This window comes from Scyliorhinus canicula, chromosome 7, assembly GCF_902713615.1.
Source record: "Scyliorhinus canicula chromosome 7, sScyCan1.1, whole genome shotgun sequence".
Lineage (NCBI taxonomy): Eukaryota > Metazoa > Chordata > Chondrichthyes > Carcharhiniformes > Scyliorhinidae > Scyliorhinus > Scyliorhinus canicula.
The window spans coordinates 17,803,016-17,827,219 of NC_052152.1; the positions used below are offsets into that span (position 1 = coordinate 17,803,016).

General features: G+C 49.3%; 1 protein-coding gene and 1 long non-coding RNA gene across 2 annotated transcripts in view; both read right to left on the reverse strand.

Annotated features, from left to right (window-relative positions):
* Window positions 1-24,204, reverse strand: part of LOC119968651 (mucin-2-like) — a gene marked incomplete at its 5' end in the record, with an annotated part of 155,397 nt that overhangs the window by 45,672 nt on the left and 85,521 nt on the right. Inside the window, 3 exons of the mRNA XM_038801271.1 lie at window positions 1,391-1,503; window positions 2,130-2,384; window positions 8,545-9,087. Coding sequence (XP_038657199.1) covers window positions 1,391-1,503; window positions 2,130-2,384; window positions 8,545-9,087 — 911 coding nt within the window. The remainder of the gene's footprint in view (window positions 1-1,390; window positions 1,504-2,129; window positions 2,385-8,544; window positions 9,088-24,204) is intronic.
* LOC119968753 lies at window positions 11,206-23,484 on the reverse strand. The gene is made up of 4 exons (XR_005461198.1): window positions 23,390-23,484; window positions 22,766-22,878; window positions 16,616-16,835; window positions 11,206-11,237 (listed from the first exon to the last, which is right to left on the reverse strand). It is a non-coding gene; the product is annotated as an uncharacterized LOC119968753 (long non-coding RNA).

A 24,204-nucleotide genomic window follows, 5' to 3' on the forward strand; every position in this document is an offset into this window, starting at 1 on the left:
TAATGTGAAGAGTCAACCACATCACTGTGTGGCTTTGGATTCACATGTAGGCCAGACCAGGTAAAGATAGCAGATTTGCTTTCCTAAAGGACATGATTGAATCAGGTGGGTTTTTACGACAATCGGCAATGCTTTCATCGTCATCACTATACTTAATTGCAGATTTTTAAATTGAATTAAAATGTCACTGTCCACTATGGTGGGGTTCGAACCCCAGACCACAGAACATAGCCTGCATCTCTGTATTACTAATCCAGTGACAATGTTACGATGCCATCGCCTTCCTGAAGGATGAATCCTCTCATTGTCTGAACTAAATCGAATGTTTAGATCCTGCTAAGTGATGAGTGTCTGCCCTTTGGTTACAAAACAATCCTTCATAAGCATTTCTGTGAGAGAGTGATAATGAGAGTGGGCAGCACGGTAGCATTGTGGATAGCACAATTGCTTCACAGCTCCAGGGTCCCAGGTTCGATTCCGGCTTGGGTCACTGTCTGTGCGGAGTCTGCACATCTTCCCCGTGTGTGCGTGGGTTTCCTCCGGGTGCTCCGGTTTGCTCCCACAGTCCAAAGATGTGCAGGTTAGGTGGATTGGCCATGCTAAATTGCCCTTAGTGTCCAAAATTGCCCTTAGTGTTGGTTGGTTGCTGGGTTATGGGGATAGGGTGGAGGTGTTGGCCTTGGGTGGGGTGCTCTTTCCAAGAGCCGGTGCAGACTCGATGGGCCGAATGGCCTCCTTCTGCACTGTAAATTCTATGATGAATGTGCAGAAATCTTTTATAGTTGCTCTGTTCAGGATTCAGCGCACAGCAATCAGCTGATCACACCGACTCCCGGTTGGCTACCCAATCAGAATGGACTCCCGGATGAACCCCACATTGTCATGTCAATGTTCATGGCGATTATTCGTAGCAAAAATAGACATTTGAAGCAAAAATAGATGTACACAATATTTTAGTTTGATCGTTAATAGCTAATGATTCACTGTTATATTGTAATTAAGACTTGTTCTGTCCATTTTCCTGCCTTTTTGTTTCCTATATTAAGTGATTAGAATCTGTGCTGTGGATAGGTTTAGATGGGAAAAGCTAAGATTTTCCAGATTGTCCTTGAATGAGCCATTGCGGTGAGTGTATATTGTGCTCCAAATAGAAATTTGGAAAGATATCAGAGAACAGGGACTTGTTAGGATCATTAGCTTGATTAAGATATCCAGCATCTGCACTGAGTATCCAAGACACTCTCAGAGATACTTTGAAAGCTCACACGTAGGAAAGGTAATTCCTCATCTCTGTAAAAACATGTTGGAGTCTATTAATTTTACAGGCATTGAGTCCCCAGTCTCCCCCCCCCCCCCCCCCCCCCTCGCCAAACATGCAAGAATGACTTACTTCATCAATGAAATCCTTTACAAAGTCTTTGTATTCCTGGCTGCTTTCATTTTTCAAAGCTGGCGTGAACTCCTTATTTGTAATTCTCGTTGACACTTCCACGACAGAGGCAACTTTGAAAAGTTAAAAATAAAGAAGATACTTTGTGAGCAAAACCAGAATTGTAAATTCATGGCTGTTGCTACAGTTTTAGTGTGAACTGGAAGGTCAGTCATTAACCTCCACACAGAATGATGAGCAAGTGGGAAGCTCAAAACCTGGGTTCTGAAGAAGGTTCATATTGGACTCAAAACTCTGTCAACTCTCCACAGATGCTGACAGAACGGCAGAGATTTTCAGAACAATCTATGGAATATTTACCGCACTCTTCTCGTTGCATCACCTGCCCAACATTTTAATTCCTGCAGTCTGTGGTCTTTGCCACAGTAAATCACAGGGATTATGATTATATTAACATTGGCAACTCATGACACAGTGAGGACACTAATGTGATTTTAACTCAGAAGCTCATAATTGAATATCGCACTGATGCCACGCCAGTGATACTCAAGGCAGGACGAGGCCCAGCGAGTTCAGCATTTAAAGTGACATTTAAGTCCCATTCAGCACGAGTGCTTCTTCAGGTCTCTCAAGGAAACGTACGGATTTACCTTCCAATATTCGGCCCCCTATTTTCACAGCTCATGTTCAGGAGGGATATGCTGAGAAATGGAAGCAAAATCTGGTTCATCAAACATACCTGTCCTGACCTTCTCTGTGATTGTCTGCTGCTGACCACAACTTGTGGTGGATATTTGTATCTGATATTCAACATCGGGCTTCAAACCGGTAAATTCTGCCGATCGATTCTCAGTTTGGAATTGGTTTTGATAGTTCACCGTGGAGATTGTGACAGTGAAGTTAGTCTGTTTCGATGCATTATCGGTCTCCCAGGTAATAGAAATTACTTCACTTTCCGCCGTTACCAAATTAATACGCAGGAACTTCAATGGCACTGTAAAGAAATACATGAAAGATCAGTAAGAAAGGAACATAGATTTACATGGTACCAGGTTGTCATTTGCCAAGGTTTGGGGCCCGAAGAGGGCCATGCCCATGAAAGATGCGAGGGGGCATGAAGGGGTAGGGGGGTGAAGTGGTGGTAGGAAGGGGCCTTAAGTGTAGGGGGTGCGAAGGGTGTACCTTGAAAGATAGGGGGGGCTGAACAGAGAGAGATCCTCAGCGACCCCATAGTGGGGTGTGCTCACTTGGCGAGGGTGGGGGGAATGCCATGTCTGTGGGGGATGGCTTTGCCCATGGGTGGAGGGTGTGGGAGACCCTCATGTTCTCTGAGAGATTGGCGCACCTTTTCAAAAGTTCAGCTCCCCACCGCAGAATTTTTTTTCAAGTGTGGGCTGACGGGGGAGAAACTGCACAAGGTCCGAAAAGGTTTGCCTGAATAGCGGTCTGCATCTCACTGAAACAGCTGGTAGGAAATACCGTGCCAAACCCGGCCAAAATGACAAGTAAGCGGTGATTCCCCGGCCTCGTTGCGCTCTCGCTTGAGCAAAACAAAGCCGGTGAATAGCGGGAGAGGTCGAAAAGAGAACTGTGCCAAGCACCAAACAGGTTGCGATGAAACTGGCCTGCTACCACAGGCAAAATCGGGATCCCGCCATATTGTGGCTCGGAACCAATTATCACCACTTAAGCACTATTTCCATACAATTAATGGGGGCAACCCCATATCCAAAGGCCTCCCGCGGTGCAGTGGCCTCCCCAGCAAGTGGCCACACTGGCGTCACTTAACACACTCCTGACGGAAGAGTTTTTGCGCAGAGCCGAGGAGGTGATTAGCCATCTTTGCTCGCAGACAAAGAGCCTGGAGTGCTGGGACCCTCGGCTGAGGGGAGGGGGGGGGGGGCGGGCAAGACTCCGCAGGGGTGGTCTGCCATAGGAAACAGGGGTGGGGGGGACGCTAGGGAGGCAACTGCACTCGGCTCCACCATGTCAACCCCTGGATCGTGTGTACCCGTTCCGGGGGCAACCCCAGCCCCCTGTCAGTCTGCCACACCGACCACCCATAACCCCCACCGACTGCTGAGGCCTCTGGCTGTGCAGCCAAAGGCTATTAATAATTGGGATTTGCCAATCGTGGTTAAGTGAGCAATTCACACAACCCAAGTGGATTGCCGTGGCTGGCGGGCCATGTCGCATGTGGGACTCAATGCCTAGCATCCGAATCAGAGTGTGGTGCCTGGGCACTGTGCCTGAACACTGTAGGAGGCAAAATCACATGCAAAGCAACACCCAGGGGATGGGACACAACTCTGGGGTAAGTGCGGCATGGTGGCACAGTGGTTGTCACTGCTGCCTCACAGCTCCAGGGATCCGGGTGCAATTCCGGCCTCGGGTGACTTTTTGTGAAGTTTGAACTTCGTCCCCATGTCTATGTGGATTTCCTCCCACAGTCTAAAGCTGTGCCCTGTGGACTGGCCATGCTAAATTGCCCCTTAGTGTCCAAAAGGTCCGGTGGGATTGCTGGGTTACGGGGATCGGATGCGAGGGCGCAAGTAGGGTGCTCTTTCCGAAAGGCCGGTGTGGATTCAATGGGCCGATTGATCTCCTTCTGCACTCTAGGGATTCTATGACCACGGCCGGAGGGTGGGTGAGTGCAATGGGGAGGGGACCAGTGCCCGGTCCAGCTGAAGTTATGTGAGGATGTCTGGGTACAGGGTATGGGGTTCATTGAGGGGGCCGGCTGTGCCGGGAGTGCGTGGGCTGGGCGCTCCAGGCGGGTGGGTGGGAGGGAAGGGGATTAATGGGGGAATGGAGGATCCCGGGGTGGGAGACACCTCTGTTTGTCAGTCCTTTCAGGCATTGAACGTTATGGATGGTATTTTGGACCCTGCAGAACAGGCCCTAATGGTGCTGCTGGTAAGCCGGGCGGCCAGACACCAGAGACGGCGGCAGCATCTACAGAGGCCCGAGGTGGCGGTCCACGTACAGGATCCCACCCAACACCCTGAGGACTCGGCCGCCCATGAGGCCAAGGAGGGACCAGAGGGGGGGATCTGCGAGGGCCCAGGGTGTACAGGCATCGCTGGTCATTTGAACAGGTAACGGGCAGCGGGTGCCGCAGAAGGCTCCATCTGAACAAGGAGATGGTGCGGCACCTGTGCAAATCCTCGAGGGCTTGGCACCATGTGGAGGAGGAGGACACCCGTTCCCGGTGGCCATTAATGTCATTGCAGCTCTGAACATTTGCGCCTCGGGGTCTTTCCAGGGCTTGAACTGGGACCTGGGTGGCATCTCACAGGCCACAGTCCACAGCCCACAGCCCACAGGTGCAGATGACAGGTCACGGATGCCCTGATTGCCTGGGAAGAAAACTATATCAACTTTGACATGGACCAAGCCCAACAGGATTCGGGGAGCAGGATTCTTCGCCATTGCCGGGATGCCCCAGGTCCAGGGACTGATGGACTCCATGCATGTCGCCTCACGCTCACCCGGACCATCTGGGAGTTCTCTACTTTAACAGGAAGGGTTCCACTCCCTGAACATACAGCTCGCGTTTGACCACCACATAAGACCATGCACGTGTGTGCACGCATCCCTGGACTCTTTGTGGTCCATCCCAGGATGGCCGGCTGACTCTTGGGGTATAAGGGTACCCGCTGAGGAACTGTCTAATGACATTGGTGAACGAAGAGGTGACCGGATACAATGTAAACTGTGTAACCACCCGGGCTGTCAGTGAGCGGTGCGTCGGACTGCTCAAAATACGGTTTTGATGCGTCGACTGCTCAGGTGGTGCCCTGCAGTATATCGTCTGGAGGGTTGACCACTTTGTGGTGGTCTGCTGTGCCCTCTGCAACCTGGCACAGCAGCGGGGTGACATGTTGGAGGTGGAGGATGAGGAACATGTGGCCAACTCTGAGGATGATAAGGAGGCGCCAGACTAGCAGGGGCTGGAGGACAAGGCCGGGTATGAATCGCAGGACCTGCCAGAGGCTGTCGAACATTTGGCCGTGGCGAGGATCCGGCAAGTCCGGATGGCCAGGGCGTCGCTCATACTCGCCCGCTTCACGTAGGGTGTGACCAGGTCCATTATCGCTACCTTCCCCACCATAACTCCCCTACCCCTAAATATCCCACCCTCCCGGGGTATGTGTAACATCATTCCAGGGTGCTACAATGGTGCCGGCACCATCAGCGGGTCACTGTCACGGGCAGGGGGTGATAATAAATGGCAGAGAGCTGAGCGCTGGTGCTCCTCAGTTTTGCCATAGTCTGACCCCTGCCTGTCTGCTGAATGCTTGCTCACTCCCATCAACTACATGTGGTGTGCGGGGACAGAGGGGGTGGGCCACGCCTGGAGAGATGGGCCAAAGATTCGGAGGTATCCCTGCTTAGCCTTCCTTGCTCTCCCGCTACATCTAGATGCACCCCAGGATGCACATTGGAAGTGGAGGCAGCCAACTGCTTACCATGTCACATGGCCTACGATGTCCCTGACAAGCGTCCTAGGGGTCTCTGGGGCCGGAGGGTCCCGGTTCACTTGTCAGCGGCTCATTCACAGCCGTGCCGCCTTGTCCCATGGGCTGACTTTGAGTTGCGGCCTCTTCAGAGGAGTGGAACTCGGGGGATCTCGTGGCCACCATCCCCACTCCATGGGATTGGCACCCAGCAACCTCTCCTCCCACCAGGTGCCAGAGGGGCCCGGGGCTCACTTCGGGACAGTCGCACAGCTGGTTCGAGCCCCAGATGCCTCTGCAACATCTGCCCCTGCCAACCCTGGCGGCTCCCCATTCTCTGCACCATGGTGTCGACGCCCTCGGCGCAGTGATTGGGCCTTGCTCTGGAGAGCCTTGGAAATGTCCACCTGCGACTGGGACAAGCTCCGCAGGGCCTCGGCCATTCCCCTCTGAGAACGGGGCGTGTCTTGAGAACTTCAATAATGTCAGCCTGGTACTCGGCCACGTCCTCCAGTGAGTCAGACATTCTGCCGAGACCCTCAGCCATGGCCATCACCGACTGCGCAATGCCTTGGACACCTTCACGAATGCTGCAGCGTCGTGCACCAGGCTCTTCTCTGCGGTCGCCACCCTAGCATGTTGGCCTGGGTGCCACGCATTGTTGGTGACATCTGCGCCCGTAGCCTCTGAGACTCCTCCAATCGGCTATTGACCTGCTTGAGTGTCGCTGACATCTCCCTCTGGATGGCCTGGCTGCTCCCTAACATCTCCATCAGGTCTGGGTAGACCTGTTCCATAGGCTCAGCATCTGGCTCGGACGCAGCTGAATCCTGGGACTAAGCACACCTCCTCCTGCTGTCTTGCCTGGGGATTCCTGCCTCCACCTGATGTACATCAGCAGCTGTGTAATGCCCTAGAATCCTGACCACTAGCGTTTCCCACCGAGGTGTGTCTGCACTGATGGAGGGTGGGGATGATAGGTATGATGAGTCGATTGTGGCAATGTCGGAGTTCTCCTCCGAGGTGGTCGCAGGGGAGGGGGCCACCCCGGATGGACCGGCGCCGTCGGCTCGAGTACCTGCGGGAGAATGGACATGTGGTCAGTGGGAGGAATGGGTCAGTCTGTATGGCAATAACACGTTTGACAGGTCCTCCTGGTGGGGCCAGGGGGATTCTCACCTCGGTGGCATGTGCCAACCTCCGCATTGGTGACCGCTCTGTCCTCGCCCACCCCAGTCACCTCCAGGTTACGTTCCTTGACGGTTGTGAGGATTCTTATGACCAACATCCCCCCGCTAGTCTGGGCCCTCTCCTGGCGATTGTGGGAGAGCTTTTCCTGTGGAGACACAGAGGCTTTGTTAGTCACACACGTGGTTCACTGGGTGGGGGGGGGGGGGGGATGAAGGGTTGGTGAGGTGTAAGGGAGGGGGGTGAAGGGAGGGTTGGGGGTGTGGATGATCGTGTGGGGAAGGAAAGATCACAGTTGGGGGGGGGGGGTCGCTGGTGTCAACTCACTTGTGCTGCCCATTCCCCTTCTTGCGACGCTGAAGTCCATTCCTCCTGATCACGTTTCCCAAGCTGATGGCCACTGCCACTTCATCCCAGGTGGCAATGGCTGCCCTGTGGCTCACCTTCTGGGGTCCTCGGGGGAACAGGACGTCCGTCCTGGCCTCCACCGCATGGAGGAGGCTCCCCAGGTCTGAGTCTCCGAATCTTGGGGCTGGTCTTCTTGGCATCATGGCTGCGAGCTGAGTGGTGTTGGCTGTGTGTGCTGGTTAAGTGCTGCTTGACCTTGTTAGCAGGCGGGCGGGAGCTGGACAGCATGGTCCTGGCGAATCGGCTGGCAAGCCTTCATTTGCGGTGTGATGCCTGTGGGGCCTCGTCGAGTGGACCAATTAACGTGTAATAGCGTTCCAGCCCCGCTGGGCGGAGTGCCGGGAAATCCGCGGCAGTTCCCTCTCGCTTCCATACTTAGAAATCTATCCGGAGAATCGGGCCCTTTGGTAAACTCACGACCAAAAACGTTTAAATAGCCTCAGGGGAGGCATAACTCTTGGCCAGGATTGATGTGATTTCTCGTTGGAGAATCGGTCAATTCCCAGGAGGCCATTACATTCGACTTCAGTTAATGAGATGGAAATTGATGCAAATTGGAGTCAATGGTCTGGAACATCCGGAGATCGAGACCGGAGGTGCGCAACTTAGATTGGCCAACTGATCGTGCATGAAGCAAATCTTGATTTTGGCCTTCCCACCCAGATCCGCACTAGCCCCAACACGTTGGTTAAATCACTCGCTCTAACTTTCATATTGACAGGTCCCACTGCATTGGAAAATCTCAGCCACAAGCAAGCAGCACTCGATTTATTATCCTCAAACGTCGAGGCCTTTACATTGCGCCCAATATTTCAAAAAGACAAGCATGCTATCACAAACCTTCCTGTTGGGTCAAAGGGACAATTCATAACAGTTAACCATAAAGGAAATGGAGACACTAATCCTACTCCTCATGGATTCACCTCAAATCCTCCTCTGTAATTTGGAACAGCTATTGAGTTACTCGGGTTCTATCCTTTACAGTAAAAGGAATGTGAGGAAAAAGAAACCTTTGTTAATATAAAGTCTCCTCTTTGATGATGGGTGAATGATTATATAATTAAATAGTTGTACAGAACATTAATATATTCAACTTACCACAGGATGTAGTGATTGATGTAGATACAGGGCTGGTGGCTTTTGGGGTGGTCCTTGGTCCGGAGGTTGTGTCAGTGCTTGGGTTAGTGGTAGAGCCAGGGTTTGGACTGGTTGCAGGGCCAGTGGTTGGGATGGTGGTGGTTGAGGTGGGAATAGAAGTTGGGGTGGAGGTTATGTTGGGGATTGTGGGGGAGATTGGGCTGGTGTTTGGTGCGGTGATTGTGGTGGAGATTGGGCTGGTGTTTGAGATGGTGGTTGGGATGGTGGTTGGGATGCTGGATGAGCGATCGATTTGGGTGGTATCCAGGCTAGTGGTGGGGCTGGTGTTTGTTGGGGTGATTGTGGTGGAGATTGGGCTGGTGTTTGAGGTGGTGGTGTTTCCAATGGAAGTGATTGGATTGCTTGTGCTGGGGGTGATGGTGGTAGATGTTGTGCTGAGAATGTTAGTTGTTGGAGTGCTGGTGGAGGCAGTGCTGGTGTTTGGATTTTCACTGGTTGAGGTAATGGTGATCGGACTCGTACTCGCTGAGGAAATGGTGGAACCTGAAATAAAAGTCAAAAAGTTGTAATCAGCAGCTTTGGGGAAATTGTTCAGAAACCTTTGGTTCAATTTCTAACGACACCCGAATCAACATTTGTGCCCACAAGGCTTTTGACAACGTCTCGCACAGGAGTCTGGTGAAGAAGGGATTCATGGGATTTATGGCAATTTGGCAAATTGATTCCAAAGTTGGCTCAATGGCAGGAGGCAGAGGGTAATGGCTGAAGGTTGTTTTTGTGACTGGAAACCTGGGTGTCCAGCGGTGTTCCCCAGGGATTGCGCTGGGTCCCTTGATGTCTGCAGTGTACATCTGGATGTGAATGGAGGAGGTATGATCAGTAAATTTGCAGATGACACAAAAGTCGGTGGTGTGGTACATATTGAGGAGGAAAGCCTGAGATTGCAGGACGATATGGATGGGCTGGTCAGATGGGCAGAACAAGAGCAAATGGAATTTAACCCTGAAAAGTGTGAGTTGATGCACTTTGCGAGCACTAACAAGGCAAGGTAATATACAATGAATGGTAGGGCCCGAGGCAGTACAGAGGATCTGGGGAACCTTGGTGTGCATGTCCACAGATCTCTGAAGACAGCAGGTCATGTTGATGCGGTGGTTAAGAAGGCATATGGGATACCTGCCTTTATCAACTGAGGCAGAGAATAAAAAAACAGAAGTTATTTTGGAGCTGTATAAAACACTGGTTAGGCCACAGCTGGAGTACCGTGTGCAGTTCTGGTCACTATAGGAAGGAAGTGATTACACTGGAGAGGGTGCAGCGGAGATTCACCAGGATGTTGCCTAAGCTGGAACGTTTCAGCTAACAAGAGAGACTGGATAGGCAGGGGTTGTATTTACTACTCCATATTTACTGACATATGCAGCTCCAGAAAACACTCAAATATCCCCAAAACACCAAAGCAGTCCACTTCAACAGCACCCGATCCACCACATTGAACTTTGACTCCTTCACGTTTGGTGCACAGTGGCAGCAATATGAATCAGCCCCAAGATGCACTGCAACAATTTGACAAGGCTCCTTTGACAGGCTCTGCCAAACCTGGGATCACTGCACCAAGAAGGACAAGGCAGCAGAGCATGAGAACACCACCATGGTTCCCTCAATGTTACACTCATAAGACCATAAGAGGGCAGAGCAGAAAGAAGTAGGCCATTCGGCCCATTGATTATGCTCCGATATTCAATGAGATCATGACTGATCTGATATGGGAATCCTCAAATCCACTTTCCTGCCTTATCCCTTTAACAATCCTGACTTGGAATCATATTGCGGTTGCTTCACAATCAGGGAGTCAACTTTCCAGAACACTCTTCCGAACAACATCATGAATGCAGTTTCGCCACATCCACAGCAGCTGTTAAAGAAGGCACCTTACTAACACCTTCACAAGGGAAAATATGGAGGGGAATTCCCAGGGAACATGTTTTTTCAAAAAAGAGAATTGATTGTATAATTGAAATGAAAGTTGTCAGGGATCTCGGGAAAGGGAAGGCCTAAGGGACCAATTTGAAATCTGCTTCGAAGAAGCAGGACAAGCACGATGGATAGCATGGCCTTATTCTACGCTGGAATTTTCTATGACTTTACATTCCTCCATTAGCCTAACCAATTCATTAATTCCTTCAGTTTGAATGGGCAATGGAGCTTCAAAATGACGGTGAGCTGAATGCAAGACAAACATGTAAAGCTTTCACATTTTAATGTCAACAGGATTCATGTTGAAATATTTTCACTATCTTTATATCACTCCTGATTTAAACAGTTCAGATCTTTACCAGCGCACTGTGTTCCTGGGTTTGATGGATTGGTATCTATAGTTCCTTCAGAACAACGACACGAGAAACTTCCTGGCGTGTTCGTGCAGACAGCTAATTCAGAGCATGAGTTGTCCCCAATCGCACACTCGTCAATGTCTGAAATAAGAATGAGATCAAAACTATCACTTTCCATAAAGGTTACTTTAACTAAAGAATTGAACTCAGATAATGTCCTACCTTCACATATCCTTCCAGGTACACTGGGGCTTCTGTCTCTGAACCCATATTTACACCAACAGGTGTAGGTTGCGTTCTGTCTTATACAAGTTCCATTCACTGAACAGTCATTCAGCCCTGGCTGGCAGCTGTCTCTGTCTGTAATGAAGAGGGAAGATGGGTGTTAGAATACTGCTTCAATCTGAATTCAACCAGCTTGGAAGTATTGGATGAACTGATAACTATGGAATTTCATTTGACTCCTCTTTCCTCATGAATTGATAACTGGCGACATAGTAGCACAGTGGTTAGCACTGTTGATTCATAGTGTCAGGGTCCCAGGTTCTATTCCCACTTGGGTCACTGTCTGTGCAGAGTCTGCATGTTCTCCCTGTATCTGCATGGCTTTCTTCCGGGTGCTCCAGTTTCCTCCCACAAGTCCCGAATTTAGGTAATTTAGACATTCTGAATTCTTCCTCCGTGTACCCGAACAGGCGTCGGAACGTTGCGATGAGGGTCTTTTCACAGTAATTTCATTGCAGTGTTAATGTAAGCCTACTTGTTACAAGTGCCCACAATGGGAAACCCCAGGTTTCCCGCCACCGGGATGGAGGATCCCGCTGTCCGTAGGAGGGGGCCGCACTAGTAAACAGGTGTAGCGGGATCGAGAATCCCACCCCTGATTTTTACCTGCGCACTGTGTTCCTGGGTTTGCTGGATTGGATGAACTGATAAGTTTGGAGTTTCATGTGACTCCTTTCCCCTCACTTTACTTCACTAAAAATGTCACCTCCTAATGGAGAACAATTAATACAGAGAAATCCCCAAAGAGCACGGACAGGTGGACCATGTGACATGAGCTTGATAATGAAGTCAGTTTTGAACTGGTTCTATAATGAAATAACCAAAGTAAACATGGTTCAGGACTGACATGTCCTCTCTCCTCACTATAATGGCAAATATTGGACCTCATTGGACCGTCACCAACTATAAAACACACCTTACCAGGAATCCCGAAACTGTGGAACTGCACCCAATCCTCAGTCTTCCCGTCTTCCTAAACACTTGAGACTTCAAACAGCCAAGTTTGAAATCATCTGTCCACTTAATGATTCAGTTTTCTCTCCCTTTATAAATTTAACGTCCCCTACATATCACCTTGGCCTTTCCACAATTATTTCTCTTTGTCCTGTGGCTCAGTTGGTAACTCTGCCTCTGACTCAGAAGCTCCAAGTTCAAGTCGCACTTCAAGAAATGTTGGCCATGAATGAGCGTTTGGGATTTTTTACTAGATTGAGAATTGGTTCGCAGACAGGAAAGAGAGTAGGAATAAATGGACCTCTTTCAGAATGGTCAGCAGTGATGAGTGGGTTCTTGCAGGGATTAATGCGTTGGCCCCAGCTATTTACAACATATATCAAAGATTTGGATGAGGGTGGGGCGGCATGTGACGCAGTGGTTAGCACTGGGACTGCGGTGTTGAGGGCCTGGGTTTGAATCCTGGGCCTGGGTCACTGTCCGTGTGGAGTTTGCACGTTCTCCCCGTGTCTGTGGGGGTTTCACCCCCACAACCCAAAGATGTGCAGGTTAGGTGGATTGGCCACGTTAAATTGCGCCTTTATTGGAAAAGAAAAATAATTGGCTACTCTAAATTTAAAAAAAAAGATTTGGATGCGGGAATCAAATACAACGGGCTGGATTCTCCATTTGGGAGACTATGTCCCCCACGCCGGCATGAAAACGGTGGGGTTTGGCGCAAAACAGCCACCAATACCCCATTTTGCTTTGGACTAGCAGGGAGGTAGCGTAGAGAGGTTCCGTGGCAGTGGATGAACACAGCGGGGGACTGCAGCAGTTACACCATGCTCCATGGCGCACTCAGCCTGCGGATCCAGACACCAAAAATAGTGCCCCCCTTCGGCCGCTTGCACGCCTCGGACCACCTGCACACAGTACCCCAGCCCCGAATTAAGCCCCCGCTGCCCGCTGATCGGCTCTTCCCCCAACTGTGGCAGCACCGACTGAGTCCGCAGCCACCACGCGGGGTTCCCGGACGGTGTGAGCACACGTAACCCACGTCGTCGGGAACGCGGCCGGCCGGGGACGGAGCACCGCGGGGCGGGCCTCAGGCAATGGATACATGACCGTGGATACTTGGCGTGGCAAACTCCTAGAGTACGCTGCTTTTCAGGGGTCGGAGAATCCGAAAACTGGCGGCGCCCCCGATATTGCCGCCAAAATGGATTCCTCACCCCATTGCCGAACGCGATTCCGGCGTCGGGGAACGGAGAACCCAGCCCAACATTTCCAAGTTTGCTGATTACACAAAACTCGGTGGATTTGATAAAAATGATATTAGGCCACTTGCAGTTAGAAATGGGGGAATTCACAACGGGGAACAAAGAAATGGCTGAAATGGTATAATCAAACAAAGTCAGTGTTGAATTAGGAAAGGGAAATCATGCTTGACAAATCTACGAGAATTCTTTGAAGATGTAACTACAGTAGTCCCCCGTTATACCGCGCTCCGCAATACCGCGGTTCGCGATATACCGCGGGGGGGCTTATGGACCCCAACTGTCAGTTGTGTCAATTTCAGCGGCCGGCTCACTTTGATCCGGAGAGGGAAGCTGCTCTCTCACTGAAGCAATCAGCCGGCCGCTGAAATTGACACTGCCGGCTGCTCTCTCCCTCCAATCAGAAACATTAAAACTTAAAAGTTGGATTGGAGGGAGAGCAGCCGGCAGTGTCAATTTCAGCGGCTGGCTGATTGTTTCAGTGAGAGAGCAGCTTCCCTCTCCGGATCAAAGTGAGCCGGCCGCTGAAATTGACACTGCCCGCTGCTCTCTCCCTCCAATCCAACTTTTAAGTTTTAATGTTTCTGATTGGAGGGAGAGAGCAGCCGGCAGTGTCAATTTCAGCGGCCAGCTCACTTTGATCCGGAAAGGGAAGCTGCTCTCTCACTGAAACAATCAGCCGGCCGCTGAAATTGACACTGTTTTAATTAGATCCACGATGGGGGTTTTAAATTTATTTTATAATCTATGCTAGCGCTTCCCATTGTGAGTCTACGGGGGTCTGACCTCTCCCCCCGCCCCCCGTAGACTCTCAATGGGAAGCGCTAGCATAGATTTTTAAATAAATTTAAAACCCCCTTCGTGGATATCCGCGGCTCGGATGCAACGCGGGTGGCTGTCTTGGACCCCAACACCCGCGTTATAAAGGGGGACGACTGTAGTAGAGTTGACCAGAGTGAATCGGTGGATGTGGTTTATTTAGACTTTCTGAAGACTTTTGACAAGGTCTCACAAAACAGACTACTATCCAAGTGAAAGTGCATGGGATTGTGGGTAGTATCTTGAGATGCATAGAAAGCTGGTTGGTAGACAGGAAGCAAAATTATGGAATCAATGGGCCTTTTGCCGATTGGCAGGCAGTGACGTCTGCTGGGATGTGTTAGTATCCCAACTGTACACATTATATATTTGTGATTTGGACTGGAGAACTAAATGCATTACCGCCAAATTTGTAGACGATATCGGGCGGGATTGTCTGACCCCCCCGCCGAGTCGGAGAATCGCCAGGTGTCGGCATGAATCCTGCCCCCGCCATCCTCCTGCCCCCCAAAAATCGGCCCGGCATGAGGTGCGCCGCCCACCTCGGAGAATGGCAAGGACTGGCGCATCTCAATTTGCCCTGGGGCTCCCCGAATTCTCATGCCCGCGATGGGCCAAAGTCCCGACTGTCCTTTGCCAGTCCCACCGGCGTAAATTGGAGTAGGTCCCTTATCGGTGGGACCTGGCGGCGGGGGCGGCCTCTGGAATTCTTGGGGGGGCGCGGGGGGAATCTGGCCCTGGGAGGTGCCCCCACAGTGGCCTGGCCCGCAATCGGGGCTCACCGATCCGCGCGCAGCCCTGTGCCATGGGGGCACTGTATCCTAACGCACCGGAGGCTGTAGCGGTCCACTATTCCCGGTGTGAAAGCGAAGCCCTCTGCGCATGCGCGGGGATGCCGCCAGCATGCGCTGGCGCTCCCGCGCTTGCGCCAACTCACGCCGGTTGGCGTGACGCCAAGCCCCTTTCCCGTTGGCCAGCGGGCGCAAACCACTCCGGGGCGGGCCTAGCCCCTGAAGGTGTGGAGGATTCCGCACCTTTGGGGTGGCCTGACGCCAGAGTGGTTCACGCCACTCCGTCCCGCCGGGACACCCTGCCCCGCCGGATAGGTGGAGAATTCCGCCCGTAATGTTGGATGGGAGGGTGAGCCGTGCGGAGGATGTGTAGCTGCTAAGTAGGATTTAGACAGGCTGAATGAGTGGGCACATGATTGGCAGATGCATATATAATGTGAATAAATGTGAGGTTATTCGCTTTGGTCGCCAAAATAGAAAGGTAGATTATTAAAGAACAAAGAACAATACAGCACAAGACAAGCCCTAAAGGAATGGGTGTAAACTGAGAGAGGTGGATACTCTGTGAGACCTTGGTGTCCTCAGGCATCAGTCGCTGAAAGTAAGCGTGCAGGTACAGTAGTCAGAAAAGAAGGCAAATGTTTGCCTTCATAGCGAGAGGATTTGAGTATATGAGTAGGGATCATTTAATGCAATGGTATCGGACATTGGATAGGCCACATCTGGAGTTTTGTGTACAGCTTTGGTGTCCTTATCTGAGGAAGGATGTTCTTCCTTTGGAGGGTGAACAGCGAAGGTTTAGCAGGCTGACTCCTGGGATGGCGGGACAGTCATATGAAGAGAGATTAAGTTGGTTAGGATTATATTATTAGAGTTTGGAAGAGTGAGAGGGGATCTCATAGAAACTTATAAAATTCTGACAGGATTAGACCGGGTACATTGAGGAACCTTTTAGGACTGAAGTAAGGAGACATTTCTTCACCCAGAGTGTGATGAATGTGTGGAATTCACTACCACTGAAATGGTGAGGTATAAAGTTACCTGGGTGTCATTGTACACCAGTCATTGAAAGCCAGCGTGCAGGCGCAGCAAGCAGTTACGAAGGCAAATGGTATGTTGTCCTTCATTGCATGAGAATTTGAACGCAGGAGCAATGATGTCTTATGACAGCCGTACAAGGCCTTGGAGAGACCACACCTGGAGTATTGCGTGCAGTTTTGCTTTATTATCTAATAAAAGACATACTTGCCGTTGAGGCTGGGGGCATCTAGAACAAGGGGGGGTCGTAGTCTCAGGATGCAAGGCAGACAGTGTTGGTCTGAGAAATCTCTTTACTCAGATAGTGGTGAACCCGAGGAATTCTCTATTACAGAGAAGGCTGTGGAGACCAAGTCACTGAATATATTTAATAAGGAAATAGAATGTTTTGTAGACATGAAAGGCATCATGTGGTATGGGGAGAAAGTGGTAGTATGGCGTTGAGAGAGAGGAGCAGCCATGATCAAACTGAATGAAGGAGCAGTCTCGGAGGGCCGAATGGCCTCCAGTTTTCTATGTGCCTACATATATTCCAGAACCTATCCAAGTCTCTGAGGTCAGTGATTGAGCTGCTTGCTGCGGAATTCCTTACCTGAAATAGTTGTGTTTTCAGCGTCAATAGCGAACGCTGAACTGTTGTATAAAGAATCAGTAATCGAACTTTTGACAACGGCTAGAGAGACAGCCACGTTTGTTGATGTTGCAAAGCTAAATTTAACTTTCAAGCTTCCTTCTTCAATAGATGTGATAGAAATAGTCAATTTTCCCTCACTGATTAAAGCCTGGATTTCTACAGGCAGTCCTTTTATCAACTGAAATAAAGAAAAGAGAAATTAATTTCAGAAATACATCTCATTTTCCCTCAGAATGTGAGTGTGGTTAAAAGTCTCTTCATATTAAACATTTCAGTAAGACAAGACGGCTCCTATCCCACTTTCAGTCATATGTGGCTATGAGTAGAGAAGCTCTCTCCATAGCCAACGAGGATCATTTGGCACGTGTTGTGCCTCTCACAGTTAAACGAAGCCAGATTAAATGTTTTCTCATCTTGTTAATGATAAGGTGCTGGCCAAAACTCACTTTCACAGTGAAATCTCCATCCTCAGTGATGACCTCCAGCTCCTACTTCCCGCACATGGATTTTAACGGAACGTCAACCGTTCATGTTTGGAATGCTCCCAGGACTACACGTATCCCGGAGAGAGACAACATTCCTCAGACTGTGCTTCTCACTGCATCCTGGGATCCACGCTCCGTGCCATGTGCTGCCATTTGTTCACACTCGACCTCTCTCTCTCCAACACCACCAACTCACCCCATCTCAAAGATGTCCTGGTCCACAATTTAATTTGATTCTTCATCCCATCCGACACCTGAGTAAGAAACTATTACTCTTTCTTTCTGATGGTAAGGAACATAAGCTCCAATAATTTAAGAATACTGATGCCTCTCCGGATAATTCCACTTTCTCCCTTCCCTCTGACCCCATTCCTTCTTCTAATCCCACCTCTAGCTGAGTATTCACTACAGCCTCTGGTGTTCCCCCTTCTGACATTGAACAGTCTGCGTTTGCAAACACAGTGATATTTGCACCCCTACTGCTTGGGATGATATGCAGTAACAGTGTATAGAAAAATGTAGATAGCCTCCAACCACCAGGTGTCATGCAAGAGGAACAGGACACTGGAACCGGACAGAGCCAGTCTTGATTAGAGTTGCATGAGCTTTTAGTAGCATGATTAGAAACTCCACAGTTTAGAATTTTTTTAAATAGAATTTACAGTGCAGGAGGCCATTCGGCCCATCGAGTCTGCACCGGCTCTTGGAAACAGCACCCTGCCCAAGGTCAACACCTCCACCCTATCCCCATAACCCAGTAACCCCACCCAACACTAAGGGCAATTTTGGACACTAAGGGCAATTTATCATGGCCAATTCACCTAACCTGCACACATTTGGACTGTGGGAGGAAACCGGAGCACCCGGAGGAAACCCACGCACACACGGGGAGGATGTGCAGACTCCGCACAGACAGTGACCCAAGCCAGAATCAAACCTGGGACCCTGGAGCTGTGAAGCAATTGTGCTATCCACAATGCTACCGTGCATTTAATTGTTTAGTCTATCCACAGTTTATTTAAAATTTTAAAAAACTAGTCTTGAACTAGATTTTCTGTTGTACACTAATCCATTTCTTATCATAGTACATGGACGTAACACTCCTGTCTCTCTCTCTCTCTCTCTCTAATCTATCTTCCTCTGAACTGCCTGTTTCACTTTGTTTCACTTTTCTATCAAACCTGCTGATCAGGGCAGTGTTGTTGTCTCATGTACTGACCTCTAACTGACCTCTAACTCGCAACGGTTGGCAATCAACTCAGATTTATTTTCACCCTTCGTCCACCAATATTTGAAACTCTCCCGATGTCCTATGTCACTTCGACAATTTCAAGTTCCCAAACTAACTTTACTCATTCTCTCCTCACTCCCCAAGGAGTTCAGGTGAAGAGTCATATTGGATTTGAAACAATAAGGCTGTAACACTCTCCACAGATGCTGTTGGGCCCCCTGGGTTTTGCCGGAACTTTCTATTTTAATTGCAGGTTGAATGGACAATCTTCTTATTATCTGAATTAAATCTAATGCTTCGATCCGGCAATGTCTATTTTATTCTTTCTCTGGGTTTCTCTGGCTAAGCCGCCATTTATTGCCCTTCCCCAATTTCCCTTTGGGCAGGTAGTAGTGAAGCAGCGGAGTCCATTCTGTGTGCAGCGCTGTTAGGGAAGCACTTCAGGATTTTGGCCCAGTGAAGGAATGGCGTTATATTTCCATGTCAGGATGATGAATGACTTGGCAGGGAAATTGCAGGTGGTGGTGTTTCCATGCAGCTACTGCTCTTGTCGTTCTAGGTGGTAGAGGACATGAGTTTGGAAGGTGCTGTGGTGAGTTGCTGCAGTACATCTTGTAGATGGTACACATTGATGCCACTCCTCCCACAGGCAGGACAGACCCAGCAGAGGTGGCAGCACATTGGTGCATAGTCGGGAGGCAGTTGCCCTGTTGGTCCTCAACATCAACTCCAGACTCCAAGATGTTGCATCGCACCATGTCAAACATGGGCATGGAAACCTCTTGCTGATTGCCACATACTGCCCATCTCAGGTGATGAATCAGTACTCCTCCATGTTGAACGCCACTTAAAGGACAGTAAGAAATCTTACAACACCATGTTAAAGTCCAACAGGTTTGTTTCAAACACGAGCTTTCGGAGCACTGCTCCTTCCTCAGGTGACCTTTAACCTGGTGTTGTAAGACTTCTTACTGTGCTCACCCCAGTCCAACGTCGTCATCTCCACATCATGGCTACCACGGAAGCATTGAGGGTGTACTCTGGGTGGGGGATCTCAATGCCCTTCACTAAGTGTGGCTCAGTAGTACCGCCACAGACCGAGTTGGCCGAGCCTGAAAGGACATAGTTGCTAGACTGGATCTGCGACAGGTGGTGAGGGAACCAACAGAGGGGAAAACATATTTGATCTCATCCTCACCAACCTGCCTGTTGCAGATGCATCTGTCCATGACAGTATCGGTAGGAGTGACCCACACGGCACTCATGGAGATGAAATCCTGTCTTCAAATTAAGGACACCCTCCATTTTGTTGTGTGTCATGACCACCGGGCTTCGAAAAGATCTGGCAACTGAACACTGGGCATCCATGAGGTGCTGTGGGCTATCAGCAGCAGCAGAATTTTAGTCAACCACAATCTGGAACCTCATGGCCCGGCATATCCCCCCGCCCACCACACCGGGGGGTCACCCCTGGTTCAATAAAGTGTTCATGAGCAGCACAAGTCACAGCTATAAATGAAATGCCAACTTGGTGAAGTTACAACACAGGAAACCTGCTTGACAAACACCATAAGCTGCACTTTATAGACAAGGCCAGCCCATTCCTGTATCAACAAATTAGATCGAAGATCTGCAGTCCTGCCACATCAGCTGTGAATAGAGGTGGACAATTAAACAACTGAGTGGTCGAGGAGGCTCCACAAATATCTCGATCCCATATGATCTGGGGGCCCAGCACATCAGTGCAAAAGATAAGGCTAAACATCGACCTCGACTGCCTCAGGAGATTCTGAGCATCACCGATTCCCTCATGCTGGAGATGCTCATTGCCTGCCACTTGTGTGAATATTACTTGTCACTTATGGGCCCAAGCCTGAATGTATTACAGGTCTTGCTGCTTATGGACAGGAACTGCCTCAGTATATATGCAGTAATTAATAGTTCTCATCTGAAAACATCCCCACTTCTGAGCCGACGGTGGAGGACGTCATTGATGAAGCAGCTGCAGATGGCTGGGCTTAGGGAACCTCTCTGAGGAATTTCTGAGGCAATGTTCTGGGACTTTGATGATTGACCTCTGACAACCAGAACCATCTTTCCTTCTGCCTGATGTGACTCCAATCAGGAGAGAGCTTTTCTTCCTGATTTCCCCATTGACTCCAGTCTTGCGCAGGTTTCATGAACCCACAATAGTTCAAATGCTGCCTTGAGTACACTCACCTTTAAGATCTAAGTGGGATCACTTGGTGCAAGTCCAGCATCTCACAGTCAACAAAGTTAGATTCATTGTTATAACATTTGTTCTTGGGATGTGGGCATAGCTGGCTCGGCCAGCATCTGTTACCCATCCTGAATTGCCCTTGAACTGAGTGGCTTTCCAGACCATTTCGGCAGGGAATAGTGAAGGATCAACCACATGCCTGTGTGGGTTTGGAGCCACATGTAGGCCAGACCAGGCAAGGACGGCAGATTTCCTTCTCTAAAGGACATGAGTGAACCAGATGGGGTTTTACAACAATCAGTAATGGTTTCATGGCCATCATTAGACTTAATCCCAGATTTTTAAATTGAATTCAAATCTCACCATCTACTATGGTGGAGTTCGAACCCGAGACCACGGAACATATACTGCACCCCTGGATTACTAATCCAGTGACAATGCCACTATGCCACCGTCTTGCCAAACGTTTAATCTTCTCATTATCTGAACTAAATCGATTGTTTAGATCCTGCTAAGTGATGAGTGTCTGCCCTTTGGTTCTAAAACATTCCTTCGACAGCATTTCTGAGAGAGAGTGATAATGTGCAGAAATCTTTTATAATTGCTCGATTCAGGATTGAGCGCAGAGCAATCAGCTGATCACACAGACTCCCGGTTGGCTACCCAACCAGAATGGACTCCCGGCTGAACCGCACATTGTCAAGTCAATGTTTACAGTGGTTATTCATATCAGGGAACTCAGGAGTTGTGTTTGGGACGAGACCTCAGCTGAAATCCCACTGCACAGTATTGATAACTTGTCAAATTGTTCCCATGAAAATCTTCTTTTATAACAAAAGTGCCGATTCATCAGGTGGAAGATTAAGGAAATGGGATTACGGAAGATATCTCCCATAAATGAGGTAGCACCAGCAAATGGGCCAAATGGCCATATGTTGCCATTTCCAAGTTTCATTTTAATTGAAGCAACAAGTTTCATAAACATTAATGTAACTATTACCGACACTCTTCAATAGTTTTCAAGTAAGAAGAGAGTTTTTAAGAAGAAATAGACATACACAATATTTTAATTAGATCATTAGTAGCCAATGATTCACTTTTCTAGTATAATTAAGCCAAGTTGTGTCCATTTTCTTGCCTTTTGCTTTCCTGTATTAAGTGGTTAGAATCTGTGCTGTGGATAGGGTTTGGATGAGAAAAGCTATGGGCGGGATTCACCATCCCCCGACGCCGATATCGTAATCGCCGATCGAGTGGAGATTCCCTTCCGTCGCCGAAATCGTGGCGGCGCATTTTTGATGTCGGTTTTCCATCGTCTGCCCCCTCCCAAATGGCATCATCGCATCGCACGCCGCACGCCGTTGGAACGGCGTTGGCACGTCACCTGAAGGCCCTCCCCGCTGCTCCACCCACGGTGGGGCGCGTTCCCGACCGCACGGGTCACGTGTGGTCTCAGCGGTCGGGAACGCGTCATGGCGGCAGCAGACTGTACCCAGCACTGCCACAGTCAGCCAAGAGCCATGCTGCTGGCCAGGGGGACTTGTGCGAGGGCTGGGAGGACTGGTGGAGGATGGCCAGGGGATGGCCAGGAGGTGGCCAGAGGGGCAGCATTTGGCAGTTCGTGTCCAGCGCCATGTTCGACGGCGCGATCGCTGCAGGTCATCACCGTGCGCATGCGCAGCCACAGACACGGCCATTCTCCAACCATTTATATCGTGGAGTCCATGTGTTTTACTCAGCACAGCTGCTAGCCCCTCCCCGGTGAGTCGGGTCGGTGAGCGTTCGGCGCTTATCTTGGCGTCGTAAAACGCTACAGTTCCCACTCCGGAATCGGCACTTAGCCTGAAAAATGGTGAATCCAGCCCGATTTGTCAGATTGTCCTTGAATGAGCCATTGCGGTGAGTGTATATTGTGCTCCAAATAGAAATTTGGAAACACATCAGAGAACAGGGACTTGTGAGGAACATTAGCTTGATTCAGATATCCAGCATCTGCACTGAGTATCCAAGACACTCTCAGAGATACTTTGAAAGCTCACACGTAGAAAAGGTAATTCCTCATCTCTGTAAAAACGTGTTGGAGTCTATTAAATTTACAGGCATTGAGTCCCCAGTCTCCTTCGCCCCCCCCCCCCCCCCCCCCAACCCCCCAACATGCAGGAATGACTTACTTCATCAGTGAAATTCTTTACAAAGTCTCTGTACTCCTGGCTGCTTTCATTTTTCAAACCTGCTGTGAACTCCTTATTGGTAATTCTTGTTGAAACTTCCACGACTGAGGCAACTTTGAAAAGTGAAAAATAAAGAAGTTACTTTGTGAGGAAAACCAAACGTGTTACTTCATGGCTGTTTCTCCAGTTTTAGTTTGAACTGGAAGTGCAGACATTAACCTCCACACAGGGTAATGAGCAAGTGGGGAGTTAAAATAATAATTAAATAATGCACCTTCTAGCAATCTGCATTTAAAACAGAAAGTGGGGACTGGATTCTGAAGATTCATATTGGACTCTAAATTCTGTTTATCTCTCCACAGATTCTGGCAGAACTGCAGAGTTCGCGAACCACCTGTGGAATATTTACCGCACTCTTCCCAATGCACCATCTGTTCAACACCATTTTAACTTCTGGACTTTATGAGCATTCTTTGCCACAGTAAATCACTAGAATTATGATTATATTAACATTGGGGACCCATGACAAACTTACCTTCCAATATTCGGCCCCCTATTTTCACAGCTCATGTTCAGGAGGGATATTCTGTGAAACGGAAGCAAAATCTGGTTCATCAAACATACCTGTCCTGACCTTCTCTGTGATTGTCTGCTGCTGACCACAACTTGTGGTGGATATTTGTATCTGATATTCAACATCGGGCTTCAAATCGGTAAATTCTGCCGATCGATTCTCAGTTTGGACTTGCTTTTGATAGTTCACCGTGGAGATTGAGACAGTGAAATGTGTCTGTTGTGATGAATTATCGGTTTCCCAGGTAACGGAAATTATTTCACTTGCCACTGTTACCAAATTAATACGCAGGAACCTCAGTGACACTGTAAAGAAATATATGAAGGAAACATACATCAAAAAGACAAGCATGCCATTAAAAACTTCCTGTCCGGTCAAAGTGACAATTCATAACAGTTAACCATAAGGGAAGTGGAGTCACTAATGCAATCCTAATCCTCATGGATTCACCTCAAATCCTCTGTAATAAGGAGCAGCTATTGGGTTACTGGGGTTCTATGTTATACAATAATAGGAATCTGAGGAAAACAAAACCTTTGTTAATATAAAGTCTCCCCTGTGATGACGGGTGACTGATTATATAATTTAATAGTTATACAGGACATTAATATATTCAACTTACCACAGGATGTACTGAATGATGTAGATACAGGGGTGGTGGCTTTTGGGGTTGTATTTGGTCTGTAGATTGTGCCAGTGGTTGGGATGGTGATGGTTGAGGTGGGAATAGAGGTTGGGGCGGTGGTTGGGCTCGTGTTTGGTGTGGTGTTTGGGATGGTGTTTGGGCTGAAGGTTGTCGTGGTAGTTGGCAGGATGGGTGGTGTGGTGGTTGGGTCGCTGCTGGAGCTGGTGCTCGTGGTGGTAA